This window comes from Heterodontus francisci, unplaced genomic scaffold, assembly GCF_036365525.1.
Source record: "Heterodontus francisci isolate sHetFra1 unplaced genomic scaffold, sHetFra1.hap1 HAP1_SCAFFOLD_650, whole genome shotgun sequence".
NCBI classification, from domain to species: domain Eukaryota; kingdom Metazoa; phylum Chordata; class Chondrichthyes; order Heterodontiformes; family Heterodontidae; genus Heterodontus; species Heterodontus francisci.
The window spans coordinates 33,801-53,232 of record NW_027140717.1 but is presented as its reverse complement, the minus strand read 5'-3'; the positions used below and the strand labels follow the sequence as shown (position 1 = coordinate 53,232).

Genomic DNA, 19,432 nt, shown 5'->3' with positions numbered 1-19,432 from the left:
AACATTCTTTTCCTCAGATGACTGAAGGCTACGCTGGCACGCTAGACGTGATGCTGCGTGTCATCGTCGATATCTGCCCTTGGTGACAGGAGGTTCCCAAGGTATGAGCAGTGATCCACATTGCCCAGTGGTTCACCGTGGATTTTGATAGTAGAGGGGCAGTGTCGGGGAGAAGGCTGGTAGAGGACCTTTGTCTTCTGGATGTTTTGCTTAAGGCCAATTATTTCATACACCTCCGTGAATGCATTGATCAGGGTTTGACGCTTGGCCTCTGAGTGTGCGCATACGCAGGCGTCGTCAGCATACTGCAGCTTGATGACAGAGGTTGGAGTGGCCTTACATCTGGACTGGAGGCAACATCGGTTAAATAGTTTCCCACTCGTCCTGTCGAGTAGATATACACATGCGACCGAAAGAACAGCTGATGGGCTGAAAGAACACTGGAACTACAAAAATTAGCTGACAGCCACGACATGTGTGGATTCTTCAGCACAGTCAAGACCATTCACGGCCCACGTACCCAAGGACCTACCCCACTGAGAGCAAAAGAATGGAGTGACACTGATCAAGGACAGATAGGCAGTCTGCAATCGTTGCAAGGAGCACTTTGAAGATCTCCTCAATTGTGACTCAGTCCTTGATGCGAGTGCCCTTGACCGCATTCTGCAGCATGCTACCCACCGTGCTGTCAGCACAATCCCAGGCTGACAGAGGTTGAAAAGGCCATCTGACAGCTAAAAAACAATAAGGCCGCTGGCATAGATGGAATTCCCATCAAAATTCTAAAATCTGGCAGAGAAGCACTCTTGACACAAATACATGGTCTCATTTCCCTCATTTGGAAGGAGGAGAGCATGACAGGGGATCTCCGAGACACTGTAATAGTGATCATCTTTACAGAAGGTGACAAGACTGACTGTGGTAACTACAGAGGGGTATCCCTGCTGTCTGCCACAGGGAAGGCCATCACAAGAGTCCTTCTCAACTGCCTGCTCCCCGTGGCTGAAGAGCTCCAACTGGAATCACAATGTTGATTCTGTCCATCAAGAAGCACAATGGACATGATCTTCACAGCAAGACAACTCCAAGAAAATGTGGGGAGCAGCAACAACCTTTCTACCTAGTCTTCTCTGACCTGACAAAGGCCTTCGACTCTACCAACCAGGAGGGATTATGGAACGTCCTCAAATTTGGCTGCCCAGAGAAATTCATCATCATCCTCTGACGACTGCATGATGACATGCAAGCTGTAATCCTTCCCAACGGACCTACCACTGACCCAATCCCAATGAAAACTGGGGTCGAGCAAGGCTTTGTCATCGCACCAATGCTCTTTTCCATCATACTTGCCGCAACACTCCACCTCATCTCCTCATACTCACAGTCCTAGAGTCTGATAGATACAGAATTGATGTCACACTCACAGTACCAGAGTCTGACAGATACAGAATGGATGTCACACTCACAGTACCAGAGTCTGACAGATACAGAATGGATGTCACACTCACAGTACCAGAGTCTGATAGATACAGAATTGATGTCACACTCACAGTACCAGAGACTGACAGATACAGAATGGATGTCACACTCACAGTACCAGAGACTGACAGATACAGAATGGATGTCACACTCACAGTACCAGAGTCTGACAGATACAGAATGGATGTCACACTCAGTACCAGAGACTGACAGATACAGAATGGATGTCACACTCACAGTCCTAGAGTCTGATAGATACAGAATGAATCCACACAGCACCGGAGACTTCTTTTCTTCTTCTTTTCTTTGGCCTCCTTGTCTCGAGAGACAATGGGTAAGCGCGTGGAACTTGTCAGTGGTTTGTGAAGCAGCGTCTGGAATGGCTACAAAGGCAAATTCTAGAGCGACAGACTCTTCCACAGGTGCTGCAGATAAAATTGGTTGTCGAGGCTGTTACACAGTTGTCTCTCCCCTTGAGCTTCTGTCTTTTTTCCTGCCAACTGCTAAGTCTCTTCGACTCACCACACTTTAGCTCCGCATTTATGGCTGTCCGCCAGCTCTGGCGATCACTGGCAACTGACTCCCATGACTTGTGATCAATGTCACAGGACTTCATGTCGTGTTTGCAAACGACTTTAAAGCAGAGACATGGATGGTCGGTGGTTCTGATACCAGTGACGAGGTTGCTGTACAATGTGTCTTTGGTGATCCTGCCATCTTCCATGCGGCTCACATGGCAAGCCATCTCAAGCGCCGCTGGCTCCGTAGGGTGTATATGCCGGGGATGTTGACCGCCTCAAGGACTTCTGTGTTGGAGATATGGTCCTGCAACCTGATGCCAAGGATTCTCCAGAGGCAGCAAAGATGGAATGTATTGAGACGTCGCTCTTGGCTGACATACGTTGTCCAGGCCTCGCTGCCGTAGAGCAAAGTACTGAGGACTCAGGCTTGATATACTTGGACTTTTGTGTTCCGTGTCAGTGTGCCATTTCCCCACACTCACTTGGCCAGTCTGGACATAGCAGTGTTCTCGCACTTACACTGTTTGGGATCTTCTTCTCCCTGCTGCTCTCACATGCGTTCAAGTCTTCAGAAGAAGGAATTTTCCTCCACACAAGATCAGATAGCAGTTTGTTCAACCTTGCCCGTCCAAGAGCGAAGAGCAAAGTACAGAAAGTCCGCATCAGGGAACTCCTCTTTGCTGACGATGCTGCATTAACATTCCACACTGAAGAGTGTCTGCAGAGACTCACTGACAGCATTGCGGCTGCCTGCAACGAATTTGGCCTAACCATCAGCCTCAAGAAAACGAACATCATGGGACAGGACATTATAAATACTCCATCCATCAATATGGGCGAACACGCTCTGGAAGTGGTTCAAGAGTTCACCTGTCCAGGCTCAATTATCACCAGTAACCTGTCTCCCGATGCAGAAGACAACAAGCACATGGGAAAGGCTTCCACTGCTATGTCCAGACTGGCCAAGAGAGTGTGGGAAAATGGCGCACTGACACGGAACCAGAGACTGAGAGCTAACAAATTACATTAAACAGTCAAACACAGTAGCAGAGAGTAAAATAAACGGAATTAACTGCACACTCACATGCAATAGCAGAGACACAACGACACAGAATCAGTCAAAAAGTGTCCTCCCAACAACAGCCAGGACATTTCCAGGGATCTTTTTACACGGAGCGGCTATTTTACGAAAACTGTGACTGGAGAGAGTCTTTGTGAAATATACTTACGGATTGCAGTAAGGGTGTTTGTGATTGGTTGCAAATATTTATTCTGATTGGATGGCGGAAGGCACCAATTAGAGAATTACAATATAAAACCGTTTTGACATCACTCCCAATCACCCAATCACCATCTTAACTTTCCCCCATCCCTCATTAGCATAGAGCTGTGGGATTGTCTATTTAATCCGCACTCGGAAGGGGTTTGGTTTATTTCTATGTCTGCAATTGGATCTGAAGATGGTTGAGGAGAAGAAGAAAGCAGCTGCTAAGAAGGGCGCCTAGAAAAGTGTGAGTAAACTGTCAGCAAAGGGAGGCAAAAGGCGGAGAAAGTCGAGGAAGGAGAGTTACTCCATCTACATCTACAAAGTGATGAAGCAGGTTCACCCCGACACCGGCATCTCCTCCAAGGCCATGAGTGTCATGAACTCGTTTGTGAACGATATTTTCGAGCGCATCGCGGGTGAGGCTTCCCGCCTGGCCCATTGCAACAAGCGCAGCACCATCAGCTCCCGGGAGATCCAGACCGCCATGCGCCTGCTGCTGCCCAGGGAGCTGGCCAAGCACGCCATGTCGGAAGGGACAAAGGTGGTGACCAAGTACACCAGCTCCAAGTAAAACTGCACAATGGACTGAAAAACATCCCAAACACAACAGCTCTTTTAAGAGCCACCCACGAGTTCATGATGCTCATGGCCTTGGAGGAGATGCCGGTGTCGGGGTCAACCTGCTTCATCACTTTGTAGATGTAGATGGAGTATCTCTCCTTCCTCGACTTTCTCCACTTCTTACCGCCCTTTGCTGACGGTTTACTCACAGTTTTCTTGGCGCTCTTCTCAGGAGCTGCTTTCTTCTTCTCCTCAACCATCTTCAGTTTCAATTTCAGACTCAGAAATAAACCAAACCCCTTCCGAGTGTGGATTAAATAGACAATCCCACAGCTCTATGCTAATTAGGGATCGGGGAAAGTAAAGATTGTGATTGGGTGATTGGGAGTGATGTCACAATGTGTTTATATTGTAATACTATAATTGGTGTCCTTCACCATCCAATCACAGTCAAACTTTGCAGCCAATCACAAACATTCGTACTGCAATCAGGAAGTATGTTTCACAAAGACTCTCTCCAGCTGCAGTTGACATTGAAAGAGCCACACCCTGTGTCAAGCTCTCTGGAAATGTTCTGCATGTTGTTGAGATGACGCTTATTGATGATTCTGTGTCGTTGCTATTGCATGTGAGTGTGCAATTAATTCCATTACTTTTATTCTCTGCTCCTGTGTTTGAGTGTGTTCTGTCATTCAGCAGTTCTCAGTCTCTGGTGCTGTATGGATTTATTCCGTATTTATTTATTTCGAGATATAGCACTGAAACAGGCCCTTTGGCCCACCAGGTCTGTGCCGACCAACAATCACCCATTTATACCAACCCTGCAGTCATCCCAACCTACACTAGGGGCAATTTACAATGACCAATTTACCTATCAACCTGCAAGTCTTTAGCGGTGGGAGGAAACCGGAGCACCCGTCGAAAACCCACGCAGTCGCAGGGAGAACTTGCTAACTCCGCACAGGCAGTACCCAGAATCGAACCCGGATTCCTGGAGCTGTGAGGCTGCAGTGCGAACCACTGCACCACTGTATCTGTCAGACTTTGGTACTGTGTTTGAGTATAACATCCATTCTGTATCTGTCATTCTCTGTTGCTGTGTTGGAGTGTGAGGAGTTGAGGCGGAGTGTTGCGGCGAGGAAGATGGAAAAGAGCGTTGGTGCGATGACACAGACTTAGTTGACCCCAGTTTGCATTGGGATTGGGTCAGTGGTAGGTCCGTTGGGAAGGATTACAGCTTGCATGTCATCATGCAGTCTTTGGAGGTTGGTGACGAATTTTTCCGGCAGCCAAATTTGAGGAAGACGTTCCATAATCCCTCCTGGTTGGTAGAGTCGAAGGCCTTTGTCAGGTCAGAGAAGACCAGGTAGAAAGGTTGCTGCTGCTCCCTACATTTTCTTGGCGTTGTCTTGCTGTGACGATCATGTGCACTGTGTCTCTTGATGGACAGAATCCACATTGTGATTCCAGTAGGAGATCTTCAGCCACGGGGAAGAGACAGTTGAGAAGGACTCTTGTGATGACCTTCCCTGTAGTGAACAGCTGGGATACCCCTCTGTCATTACCACAGTCGGTCCTGTCACCATTTTTGGTGATGATCACAATGACAGCATCTCAGAGATCCCTGGCGTGATCTCGTCCTTCCAGCTGAGGGAAATGAGACCATGTATTTGTGTTAAGTGTTCTTCTCTGTCGTATTTTAGATTTTCAGAGGGAATTCCATCGATGCCGGTGGCCTTCATTTTTTTTTACCTGTTAGATTGCCTTTTCAATTTCTGTTGGGCTGGGATTGTGCTGACGTCATGGTGGGTAACATGCTGTGGAATGTGGCACTTGCATCAAGGACTGAGTTGCGATTGAGGAGATCTTCAAAGTGCTACTTCCAACGAGTGCTGACTGCCTCTCTGGCCTTGATCACTGTCACTCCATTCTTTCCTCTCAGTAGGGTAGGTCCTTGGTAATTTGGGCCGTAAATGGTCTTGATGGTGCTGAAGAATCCTCACATGTCGTGGCTGTCAGCAAGTTGCTGTATTTCCTGCACTCTTTCAGTCCATCAGCTGTTCTTTAGTTCGTGTAAGCAGATCTACTCTACAGGACGAGTGGGAAACTATTGAAACTACATTGCCTGCAGTCCTGAAGCAAGGCCACTCCAACATCTGTCATCGGGCTGCAGTATGCTGACAATTTTTGCATGTGCGCACACTCAGAGGCCAAGCTTCAAACCCTCATCGATGCATTCATGGAGGCGTATGAAAGAATTGGCTTGAAGCAAAACATCCGGAAAGCTCAGGTCCTCTGCCAGCCTGCTCCCCGACACTGCCCCCGACTATTAAGATCCACGGCGAATCACTGGACAATGTGGATCACTGCTCATACCTTGGGAACATCCTGTCACCAAGGGCAGATATCGACAATGACACTCAGGATCGCTTCCAGAAGGCCATGTGGCCCATAAAGCCTGCTCTGCCATTCAATAAGATCATGCCTGTTCTGATTGAGGCATTAATTCCACTTTCCTGCCTGTGCCCATTGACCAATGACTCCCTTCTACATCAAAAAATCTGTCTGTCACAGCCTTGAATATATTCAATGACCCAGCCTCCCCAGTCCTCTGGAGAACAGAATTCCAAAGATGAGCAACCCTCTGACAGAAGAAATTCCTCCTCATCTCTTTCTTGAATGGGAGACCACTTATCTTGAAACTGTGGCCCATAATTCTACATTCCCCCACAAGGAGAAACATCTTCCCAGCATCTACCTGTCCAGCCCACTGAGAATCTTATCGGTTTCAATAGGATCACCTCTCAATCTTCTAAACTCCAGTGAGTGGAGGCCCAATCTGCTCAACCTTTTCTCACAAGTCAACCCTTCATCCCAGGAATCAGCCTACTGAACATTCTTTGAACTGATTCCAATGGAAGTATATCCCTCCTTAAGTAAGGAGACCAAAACTATATGGAGTACTTTAGTTGGGATGCCACTAATGCCCTGTGCAGTGACAGCAAAACTACCCTACTTTTATACTCCATTCCCCTTGCGAAAAATTCCAACATTCCATTTGCATTCCTAATTACTTGCTATACCTTCATGCTAACTTTTCTGTAATTCATGTACCTGGCACCCAGATCCCTCGGTACAGCAGCATTCTGCAGTCTGTCTCTATGCAAGTAATATTCTGTTTTTCTATTCTTCCTGCCAAAGTAGACGATCTCACATTTTCCTATATTATACTCCATCTGCCAAACTTTTGCCCACTGACTTAACCTATCTATATCTCTTTGCAGACACTTTATGTCCTCCTCACAACTTTCTTTCCTACCTATCTTTGTACCACCCATACATTTGGCAACAGTACACTCAGTCCCTTCATGCAATTATTAATATAGACCATAAATAGTTGAGGCACCAGCACTGGTCCCTGTGACAATCCATTAGTTACAGTTTGCCAATCTGAAAATGCCCCATTTGTCCCCACTCTCTGTTTCCTGTGAGTTAGCCAATCCTATATCCATGTGTGTGTAGTTTTCAGTTTGTATCTATCAGTGTCTGGTACTCTATGTGAGTTTTGGATTCTTTCTTACTCTCTCACTGCTATTTTTTGTGTGTTAGGTTGCTTTAGATGACTCAGGCTGAAGTACTGTGAGTGAGTGCAGTAATCAACCTATATCTTTCAGCATCTGGCACTGAGCATGTGTTTCAGCATCACTCTCTATCTGTCAGTATCTGGTACTCTGTGTGAGTGTGGGATTCATTATATAATCTTCCGTCCCTGGGACTGATGGCAAGTCTGGATTTATTCTAAATAAGATGTCAGCACAGCAACAGGCCACAGATGTGGTAGGTTTTCAGCAGACAATATATTTGAGGTTTTGCTTTGTATTAAATATCTGTCACTGTGAACACAATAGTGAAAGATAATGTATCCTACAATCTGATACAGGATTGGTGTGCAAGTGTAACTCAGGCTGTACTAATCAATTTGATCAGTGCCATTCAGTCTGAGTGAGTATCATGGATTTGCATGTAAAATGAGCTCAGTCTGGAATTGGACAGTATCTTCCATCTGCCACTGTACGAGATTTCAGGACTGGTATGTAATTTATAGCTCAGACTATACTGATCAAATTTATAATGTATCTTTTAGTTTCACAATCCGGATGAGTTTTAAACTGGAATCTGAGTTTGGATCTCAGGTTATATGATATTTCAGAATCTCTCAATCTGATTATGGACTTGAGTCTAATGTATGTGTCTGGAAACATGATGGGAATTAATACTGATAATAAACTCATAACCAGTGTAAATATTGGGCTAGTATTTAACTTAAATCTCAGAGTACATGATTGAGGTTAATTCTGTAACTTTGAAACAGGAACCACGTGTCAGTTCTCTGTGTGTTTAATTTGCAGCTGAGGTTGCTCTATTGTGGGATTGACACACTGATAATTTGATTGTGGGTGAGAAGTTGGACTGGGATGTATGTATCTACCTGTCAGTGGTAATGAGTTGGGGTGACATGGAAACAACGTCTGTCTTTCCTGCTCTATTTGATTGATGGATTGAAAATGAGTCTCTGGAACTAATTCTGCTGTCTGAGACTGTGGAACTGATGACCTGTCTGTGTCTCTGCGCTCTGTGAGTGATAATGTACGTATTGTGTGTGAGAAGGAGCTGGTGGCACTCTTCCTTGTAACTTGGGTGGAGGAAATAGCCCGTATGTTTGTAACTAAAATACAGGTGAGATCAAAGATATAGAGTTTTAATGAATTTAATCTCTCAAATAATAATCGTTATGGATACCCGCAAAAGAACCACCGCAACACAAATATTGTCACTGTTTCACTCCACTACAATAAGTTTCTTCCCATTCTGTCTCCATCCCCTTGTCCACACATAACCGGAGAATGGCCTCTCCGCTCACTCCATGTTCCGAGACCAGTTCCAGATCCACTCCGCCTCTTACAAACAGCCCCCGCCTGCCCCTGAACTTGCCCCGGACTCGATGCTGATCTCTGAGTCTATCTGCGGACATGCTCCCAAAGCGATGTCCTGCTGGAAGGAGGCTGCTGTTTGCTCCCTTCCCCCGGGACCGGGATCTCTCCATTCGCGGCTGTTTTAAACCATCTTCTTCCGCTCACAGGCAGTGCTGGGGGAGGGGAGCGCAGGCCCAGATTTCTGCAGCACTTCAGCCAGAAACGTGGCAAACTTCCGGCACAGAATGAGTCCATTCGGCCCATCATGTCCGCGCCAGCGGAATGAGAGGGGTATAGCCTGTTCCCGCAGTTTGTTGTTATTGGACAGTGAAGTGTGGAAACAGAAGTGGACAGTCAGGATGTGGGGAGTTACACAAAGTGAATCTATTATAAGCACCAGGTAAGAAGTGTGAAGGACACATTTTTAACAGCGGCTGTTTGGTTTCATTTGAACGGTTAGACCATGGGAGCGGGAACTGGAAATCTGACCTGTGTAAAAGTCCCTGCTCCGTCGGTCAGTCCCATTCCTGACCCAGTGGATTGTTTCTGGATGTTATTTAATTGTTGTAAAATGGCCAAAGCCCCTGGTATGCAGTAGCTGGGGGCTGCAGGACTGCAGTGGAATCTTGCACTGACTCTGTTTGTATTGCTGGGTTTCCTTTGTGATTGTTCACAATGATTATTCATTGAAAAATTGTTTTGGTCTCTCTTGTAACTTCCACCACATCTCTTCCTGAATTATAATAAATACTTTTTCTTTCTACAGGCAATACTTGAGGAAGCTGAATAAATGTCGTGATTCCTCGACACAAGGGGAAGTGCAGCCAGCTCCTCACACACAGTAAGTACAGTATCACTCACAGAGAGCAGAGACATCAATTCCACAATCACCGACAGCAGAAGTAGTCAGAACATAAAAACACACAAAATAGGAGCAGGAGTAGATCATGTGGCCCGTGGAGCCTGCTCCGCCATTTCGGACCATCATGGATGATCTTAGGCTTCAATTCCACTTTCCCGCCTGCTCGCCTTATCCCCTGATTCTCTGAGAGATCAAAAATCTGTCTATCGCAGCTTTACATGTATTCAATGATGGAGCATCCACAATCCTCTGGAGTAAAAAATTCCAAAGATTCACAGCCCTTTGAGTGAAGTAATTTCTCCTCATCTCAGTCCTAAATGATCAGCCCCTTATCGTGGGACTGTGCCCCCATGTTTTTGATTCTCCGACCAGCAGAAACAATCTCTCAGTGTGTCCCCTATCCAGCCCCTTTGGAATTTTGTATGTTTCAATGAGATCACCTCTCATTCTTCTAAACTCCAGAGTATAGGCCCAATTTACTCAGCCTCTCATCATAGGACAATCCCCTCATCCCAGGGACTAATTTAGTGAACATTTGCTGCACCGCCTCCAATGTACATATATCCTTTCTTAAGTGTGCAGACCAAAACGTCACACTGTATTCCAGATGTGGTCTCACCGAAATCCTGTACAATTGTAACTCACTTCTTTACTGCTGTATTCTAATCCCCTCGCAATAAAGGCCAACACGCCATTTGCCTTCCTAATTGCTTGTTGTACCTGCATGCTAACTTTCTGTATTCCTTGTACAAGTACACCCAAGTCTCTTTGAACACCAACAGTTACAAGTTTCACACCTTTTATCAAATATTCTACTTTTCTCTTCTTATGACCAAAGTGAAGAACTTCACACTTCCCTACATTATACTCCATCTACCATCTTCTTGCCCACTCACTGAACTTGTCTATATCTCTTTGCAGCCTCTCTCTGTCCTCCCACAGCTTCCCTTTCCACGTACCTTTGTATCATCAGCAAACTTAGATACATTATTCTCTGTCTCTTCATTTAAGTCATTAATTTAGATTGTAAATAGCTGAGACCCCAGCACTTATCCTTGCGACACTCCATTATTCACTGCCTGCCAATCTGTTTATACCCACTCTTTGCTTCCTGTCCATTAACCAATCCTCTATCCATGCTAATATATTACCCACAATTCCATGAGTCCCTTATCTTCTCAATTAACCTTTTATGCAGCACCTTATTGAATGCCTTTTGGAAATCCAGGAATACGACTAGTTTCCCTTTACCCTGCTAGTTACATCCTCAAAAAACTCTCATAAATTTGTCAAACAAGATTTCCCTTCAGGAAAATCATGTTGACTTCTTTGAATGCTTTTCTCAGTGCATTGTTCAGAATTCCTGCATTTTCCCAAGGACTGATATTAGGCTAACTGACCTGTAGTTCACAGTTTTCTCTCTCCCTCCTTTCCTGAAAAGCAGTTTAACATATGCCAACTTCCAATCTGATGGAAATTTTCTGACCCCCTCCCACACCCGCTGCAATATTACAGGGAACGGGGGTGGGGAGAAACAGCCTGTCTGCCCCAGGCCAATCAAGGCCCTTAATTGGCCAATGAACAGCCACATATGGGCCTCCTCTCTCTGCTGCAGGTATTTTATCCTCGGTTGGGTTAGGGGCGGGGAGGCAGTGTGGCAAAGGCACCAGGAACTCTGCCTGATAAAACCAGGAGTCTTTCTTGCGGGCTGCGGGTGGTTCCTCCTGATTAGGCACCCTGATCCCCATGGAGGGCCACCCTCAATGCTCCAACCGCCCCCATTGGGCACCCCTGGACCCTGCACCTGACCCCCCATTGCCTCAGACTTAAAGGTAACATTATATATTCTATCAGAACAGACTGAATGACAGATAACATAGCACTCCACAAAACTATAGTGTTAGAGTGACAGATATTGTCTCAGTTATTTATTGCAGCCTGAGCTACACATTATATGCCAATCTAAAATCACATACAGTTTCAGACTGAGATACAGCATTTATTCCATAAATGCAAACCGAACTATATGTTCCACAGGAGTTCATACTATTGAACAAGCCTGGGCTCTTTTCTCTGAGTGGTCACCTAATAGAAGCATTGAATAATATGAAGGGTTTTGTTAGGGTAGAGGTAGAGATGTTTCCCACTTGTGGCGGAGTCCAAAGCTGTCGATATGAAATAGTCAGTAATAAATTAAATAAATAACTCAGGGGAAACTTATTTACCCTGCTTTGACAGCACTTGAGCTGCTGAACATTGTTACATTTAACGTCAAGCTAAATGATTAAATGAGGCAGAAACAATTTGAGAGATTTGCTGATAGGATTAGATGAAGTAGGGTTGGAGCAACCTCATTGGAACTACCAGCACTTGGGCAGAAAAGCCTGTCTCTGTGCTGTAAATACTATGTAATTCTGTGTAGAGTGAATCCAGAATGACAAACTGACCCAGAGATTAATGGCTACTGAATGCATCCCACTCACAGGCAGTACCAGAGACTGACAGATACGGAACAAAACCCACACTCACAGGAAGTACCAGAGACTGACAGATACTGAACAAAACCCACACTCACAGGCAGTACCAGAGACTGACAGATACTGAACATAACCTACACTCACAGGCAGTACCAGAGACTGACAGATACTGAACAAAACCCACACTCACAGGAAGTACCAGAGACTGACAGATACTGAACATAACCTACACTCACAGGCAGTGCCAGAGACTGACAGACATTGAACATAACCTACACTCACAGGCAGTACCAGAAACTGAAAATATTGAACAAAAAGTACACACGCGGACAGTACCTGAGACTGACAGATATTGAACAAATCACACACTCACAGGCAGTACCAGAGACTGACAGATGTTATGTCCATCCCAAGTTCACAACAGAAACTAATAACTGAGAGATCCAACAGAAATCCAACACTTACATATAATACCAGTGACTTAAAGGTACAGAATTAATCGCACTCTCAAATATAGTGCATGTGACTTGGATACAGAATGAGTCTATACTGACACATAATACCAGGGAATGACAGATACAGAATGAATCACACAGACACATACAGCAACAGGGACATTTTGGCACAGTATGAATCTGACAGTCATGTACAGAAACAGAGGCTGACAGATATCAAATGAAACCCACACACACATGCAGTGACACTGAGAGCTATAACATATATGCCACATTCATATATAGTACCAGAGATTGACAGATACAGAATGAATTCCACACACACAAACAGTTCCAGAGCCTTATACATTCAGAGTGAATATCACACTTTGTACCAGAGACTGACCAATGCAGCATGAATCCCACACTCCCACTCAGTAATAGAGACTGACAGATAGCCACAAATACAGAATGATTCTCATTCTCATGTACAGGACAACAGACTGATTTGCCACAATGGTGTCTCTAATCTTTGGGCAAACTCAGTGTAATAACAACTCATCTCCATTCCCAGTATTTCTAAATCCCACCTGTCCTACATAATCTGAACAATTATTGCATGTTGTTTTGACTGTCTGATCTGTAAACTGCACTGCATCACAGATTGCTGACATTTGCTAGCTGAAAGTGAGAACTGCAACATCGAAGCAGAAATTGGCACAGTCTGTCAGGGTTAATAAACAGGTAATGTGAGGTAATAAACTTTGTAATAAACTCATATTGCTTCACATTTTTATACTGAAAATAAAAGTAATCAATTCTTAATAAAAATGTTTACTACATTGATCTGATATTTGTAAATGTGCCCTGTTATATATTACACTACATTGAGCAGTATTTCTGTCTGATTTTTCCGGATACTATTTGCATTACTTCAAATAAAGAAAACATAACTGCACAAAGAACTGAGCACAATGCTGAAAGTTTCACAGCAAACAGTCAAAAGGGAAAGAGATAACATATAGAAAGAAAAAAAGCTAAAATACTGGAAACAATCAGCCAGTCCAGAAACAACTGTGGAGAAGAGAAGCTCGGGTTAATGGTCCAGTTCTGTGACCCTTCTATAGACCTGAAACATTGCTCGTCCCTTCCTCTCTCCACAGATACTGCTGGAACTGCTGAGTGTTTCCAGAATCTTCTGTTATTCAGATTTCTAGCAGCTGCAGTATTTCTCTTTTTGAAGAATAAAACAATGCCTGGGAGGGAATGAAAGTTTACATAAGAAATAAGAGCAGGAGAGGCCACTCTGCCCATCGAAATAGTTCCACCATTCCATAATATAACAGCTGTTCTCCTACCTCAACTCCATCTTACCACACTGGCACAGCCCCCTTGATTCCCTTAGTATCCAAAAACCTATCGATCTCTCTTTAATGTACACAATGATTGAGCATCCAGAGCTCTCTGGGATAGAGAATTCAAAAGATTCAGAACCCTTTGACTGAAAAGAAAATCTCCTCTTCTCAGTCAAATATGACCAAGCCCTTTATACTGAGACTGTAACCCTTCAATCCAGATTGCCCAGCGAGAGGAAACATCCTCCCAGCATTTACCATGTCAAGCCACTGAGCATTTTATCTGCCAGTGAGATTACCTCTCACTCTTCTGAATTCTGGGGAATAGAAGCCTAGTCTATTCAATCTCTTCTCATAGGACAATCCCCTCATCCTGGGAAGCAGCCGAGTGGCACGTCTCTGTACTCCCTCTAAGGAAAGTCTATCCTTCCTTAGATAAGGGGACCAAAACTGCACAGCACTCCAAGGGTGATCTCACGCTGTATAATTGCAATACATACTCATGCTCTAATCTCTTTGCAATAAAGACAAACATATCATTTGCTTTCCTAATTGGTTGAGTACCTGCACGTTAACTTTCTGTGATTCCTGGACAAGGACACTCGGGTCCCTCTGAATGTAAACATTTCCCAGTCTCTCACTAATTTCAAAAATGTTCTGTATTGCTGTTTTCCTGCCAAAGTGTGTAACTTTACACTTCTCCCCATTATATTCCATCTCTCACATTCTTGCCCACATACTTAGTCTGTCTAAATCCCTGTTTTCCCCCTTTGCATCCTCCTCACAGTTTACTTTGCCACCTCACTTTATATCATCGGCAAACATGGATAACATTACATTCGGTCACCTCATCTAAGTCATTGATACAGAATGGAAATAACTGAGTCCCGAGCACCAATCCTTGCAGTATCCAACTACTTACAGCTTTCCTGCCGAAAATGACTCGGTTATTCCTGCTCTCTGTTTTTTGTCTGTTAACTACTACTCAATCTATACGAATATATTATCCCCAAATTGCATGGGACCTACATTGGTGTAATAACCACTTGTTTGATAACTTATTGAATGCTTTTTGAAAATCCAAACAGACTACATCCACTGGTTCCCCTTATCTACCCTGGCAGTTACAACATCAACAAATTCTAATAAGTTTGTCATTGACAATTTCCTTTTAATAAATCAATGTTGACTCTGCCCAACCATATTCTGATATTCCACATCACCCTTTACCATGTCTGTAATAATAGATTGTAGCATATTCCCCATTGCTGATGTCAGGCAAACTGGCCTCTAGTTCCTTGCTTTCTCTCTCCTTCCTTTCTTGAATAGTGTGGATATGTTTGTTACCCTCCAATACACAGCTTCTGGAATCCAGGAACTGATTTTTTTATAAGGAACGCGAATAGCTGTGGGAAAATGAATCTGAGTAATTCTATTCTGAGTCCACTGTATGATTCAGGTCAAATAATAATTATCAATAAAAAGGAGTAAAATCAGAGTTCAATTTAACTATAATTTGAAGGAAATCAGTGTTGGAAATATGTTTATTCAAATTATACACTACTTGGTTTGGGAAACAAAATTCCTTTGAGACAGCACCCAACTCAGTTCCTATCTTTCAGTTTCTCATCTGAGGAATTTAAGGAACGCCAAACTGTAATGGCTGGGAATCAAACCCGGGCACAGCTGCTTGGAAGGTCATTGACCTGAAACATTAACTCTGTTCTCTCTCCACAGATGCTGCCTGACCTGCTGAATATTTCCAGCATTTTCTGTTTTTATTCCAGCTGTTTGGAAAGCCGATATGCTCACTGCTCTAACAGCATCGCTCACATGGAGCAATACATTGAGTCTTTCTGTGGATTTTGGGACTGGGCCGCTGTCTTTTGTTCTCTGATGCTATAATCACAGCCAATAAAATACTCAGCTCAGTTCCAGGTGTTTAAAACTGGTGAACTGAAAGGCGTCATGATGTTTCAGGATGTGTCAGGATGTTTCTGAACAGCAATAATCACAATTTTACAACACGGAAAGAGTTCATTTGAACAATTGTGCTGCTCTTTGAAAGATCTATCCAATCAGTCCCACCTCCCCGTCATTTTCACATTGCCCTGTAATTTCCCCATCAAATAATGATCCAATTCCCTCAGGAAAGTTATTGTTGAATCTGTTTTCACCTCCCTTTTCAAGCAGTACATTTCTGATCATCAGAACGCGTGTTAAAATATCACCTGATCTTCCCCTGATTCTTTTAACAATTCTGTGTCCATTGGTTACAGACCCTTCTGCCAGTGGGAACAGTTCCTCTTAAACCCATTACAATGTAGAACACAACTATTAAATATTACATTAACATCTCTGCACCAAGAAGAACGACCCTAGCTTTGCTATCCTTTCACGCATCTCTAGTGCCAGTCTAGTCAATCTCCTCTGCACTCTCTCTCAGGCCTTGATATCCCTGCTAAAATGTGGAACCTAGAATTAGACACAATGCTCCAGCTGAGGCCGATAACCAGTGAGATTTATAAAGGTTCAGCATAAACTCCTTGTTTGTGACCCGTATTCCCATTTCTGGTTTCTAACCCAGTGTCGGCTCTGAGCTGTTGAAACTGCCTGAATAAATATTTCCGCCCAACAAAGCGCTCAACTTAGAGGCCGGAATGTGAGAAGCTGCTGAGAATAAGAGACCCTCGCAGCCAGGCGTCATTTCCCGGTGGATTTTTCAATAGAAACTGGGGCTGGAGAGAGTCTTTGGGAAATGGAATTCCTGAATGCAGTTTGTGATTGGTTGCAGATATAAAACTATTGTGACATCACTGCCAATCACCCAATCACAATCTTTACTTTCTCCCATCCCTCATTAGCATAGAGCTGTGGGATTGTCTATTTAATCCGCACTTTGAAGGGGTTTGGTTTATTTCTGCATCTGAAACTGAAAATGGTAAGGTCCCCCCACCAAGCTGAACTGAGGGGCTGGACCCCTGGGAAACCCCTCGAACTGTATCGGGAAAATTTTCATTTGCTGTAAATGTAAAAATGTAATTGGCATGACAAATGTGAAATGGAAGGGTTGTGAAGCAACTCATGATTGTGCTGAAGGAAACCGATCTCCCTTGCAATGTTTGTATTTTTGGTGCTGTTTGAAACTGTTTGGCAATGTATTTTTAACAGATTTTTATGAATAAAGTCTATTTTGGAAATAAAAAAAAGAGTAGAAAGCAGCTCCTAAGAAGGGCGCCAAGAAAACCTTAAATAAACCGTCAACAAAGGGCGGCAAGAAGCGCAGGAAGGAGAGTTACTCCATCTACATCTACAAAGTGATGAAGCAGGTTCACCCCGAGACCGGCATCTCCTCCAAGGCCATGAGCATAATGAACTCGTTTGTGAACGATGTTTTCGAGTGCATCGCGGGTGATGCTTCCCGCCTGGCCCATTACAACAACCATCAACTCCGGGAGATCCAGACCGCCGTGCGCCTGCTGCTGCCCAGGGAGCTGGCCAAGCACGCCGTGTCGGAAGGGACCAAGTACATCAGCTCCAAGTAAAACTGCACAATGGACTGAAAAACAGATCAAACACAACGGCTCTTTTAAGAGCCACCAACAATCTCTGAAAAAGCTGCATCCGACATCTCTATGAAATCACTTTAAGACAATGTCTCATATAATAACGATCCCACTGCTGTGTTTGTATCTCCTGTTATTAACCGAACACGAACCCATAATCTGATCACCCGCCTTCAATTTTTTAATTAAAGCTGCTCTTATTCTGGTTTTTCACAGCCCCTGAATGACCGCATTAACAGCTGATTTCAGCGGCAAGGATTAGACCTTAATCCCTTCACTGATTAATCATTTTATTAACAGCAACTCTCCGCAGTGTAACAGCCTGGGATGGGATTATTGCAGTACAAGTTAAGGGCCGTTTGAGGACTTGATCCGGCTCCCTCTTTTCAGAGAAGGACACTGGGCTCTGATTCAAAGCTAAACTGAGTATTTCACTTCAGGCCAATGCAGGCCCCACCCGGGACAGTTTGAAAGCGATTGTAGAATGAGTCACAATTTAAATAACATTTTACAAGTTGAATAAAACAAAATCAAGAGAAGGGACTTTAAATCTTTGACTAAGGATGACATTTATTTTAATCCGCTCCTTTCCGATGATGAAATTGGCGGGCTTTTTGAAATTGACAAATTCTCTGCTTCTGATGTCGTGGCGGGTAAATCCCGCCCTCTTCTGTTGGTCAGTGACCTGATTGGTGAAGAATATAGGCAAATGAGGTGAATTAAGTACCGACCATTGAGGAGAGTTCTCAGTCTTTAAGTAAAGTAAATGCTGCGGAACTTATCCATTTATGAAAGTATTTGTGAGATTGTGGAAATGTCTGGAAGAGGAAAGACCGGCAGGAAAGCTCGGTCCAAGGCTAAGTCTCGCTCCTCCCGGGCTGGACTGCAGTTCCCGGTGGGCCGTGTTCACAGGCTCCTGAGAAAGGGCAACTATGCTGAGCATGTGGGTGCCGGAGCCCCGGTCGATCTGGCTGCTGTGCTCGAGTATCTGACAGCTGAAATCCTCGAGCTGGCCGGTAACGCGGCCCGGGACAACAAGAAGACCCACATCATCCCCAGACACCTGCAGCTGGCTGTCCACAACGACGAGGAGCTCAACAAGCTGCTGGGAGGGGTGACCATCGCTCAGGGCCAGGTGCTACCCAGGAAAACCAGCGTTCAGAGCTCCCAGAAAAAGCAAAGCAGACAAAATGTCATCTAATGAACCAAAGACTCTTTTCAGAGCCACCCACAGTCTCTGTGAAAGGGCTGATTACTGTCTGATTCCAGCATGTCAGTAACAGAACAGAATAGGAACTATTTAAAATGTTTATGAGCAACTATTTCAGTGGCTTCTCACTGTTCCCCTGATCCCTGTGTGAAGGGGAATTACCAACAGTACAATTTATTCCTTTCCGCACCGAGTTTGAGTTATTGGTCCCTGAAGGATTGCTGAATGGAGTCTTTTACCGCCGGTTACAGATAAGAAGTGGGGGGAAAATGACAGGTTAAAGCTGTGCGTAAAATAGCGCCAGGAATTTGTGGCGATAATAGCGGAATAAAGAAAGGTTTTTAAAGGTTGGTGGAAAATATTTTACGAACAATTTTAAATAGATTTTCCAGTAATTCGCTTTTTGCCGACACTGAAATTGGCGCCTTTTACGAATTCAAACGTTCTGCCAATTTCGACAATTTAAGCCAATGATTTGCTGCATTTTCCCTAATTCGAGGCTCTGCGATTGGTTAAGAAATGCGAATGGGAAGAGGGTGACCAATCCTCAAACTGCGGGAATTCCAGGTCCCTGAATGAATGAGCTGAAACTGATCAGTTTCACAAACCCTGTCAGTTTCAGTGCAGGAAACACGGTGTCGTGAAAAGTAACATCACAAGTGGGTCTGGTTCCAGTGACCGATTCAACGGCTGCTGCAAAACTCCCGGATTCCCTTATTGCAGCGAA

At 44.4% G+C, this 19,432-nt stretch overlaps 2 protein-coding genes across 2 annotated transcripts in view; both read left to right on the top strand.

Annotated features, from left to right (window-relative positions):
• LOC137360546 (histone H2A-like) overlaps window positions 1-16,240 on the top strand; it is a 38,677-nt gene extending 22,437 nt beyond the window's left edge. Inside the window, exon 3 of the mRNA XM_068025950.1 lies at window positions 16,209-16,240. Within this exon, the coding sequence (XP_067882051.1) occupies window positions 16,209-16,240 (32 nt within the window). The remainder of the gene's footprint in view (window positions 1-16,208) is intronic.
• A 2,069-nt stretch (window positions 16,241-18,309) lies between these two features.
• Window positions 18,310-18,696, top strand: LOC137360545 (histone H2A-like). Its single transcript, XM_068025949.1, has one exon. The coding sequence runs from the start codon at window positions 18,310-18,312 to the stop codon at window positions 18,694-18,696; it is 387 nt and encodes a 128-aa protein (XP_067882050.1).
• Window positions 18,697-19,432: the final 736 nt, after the last annotated feature.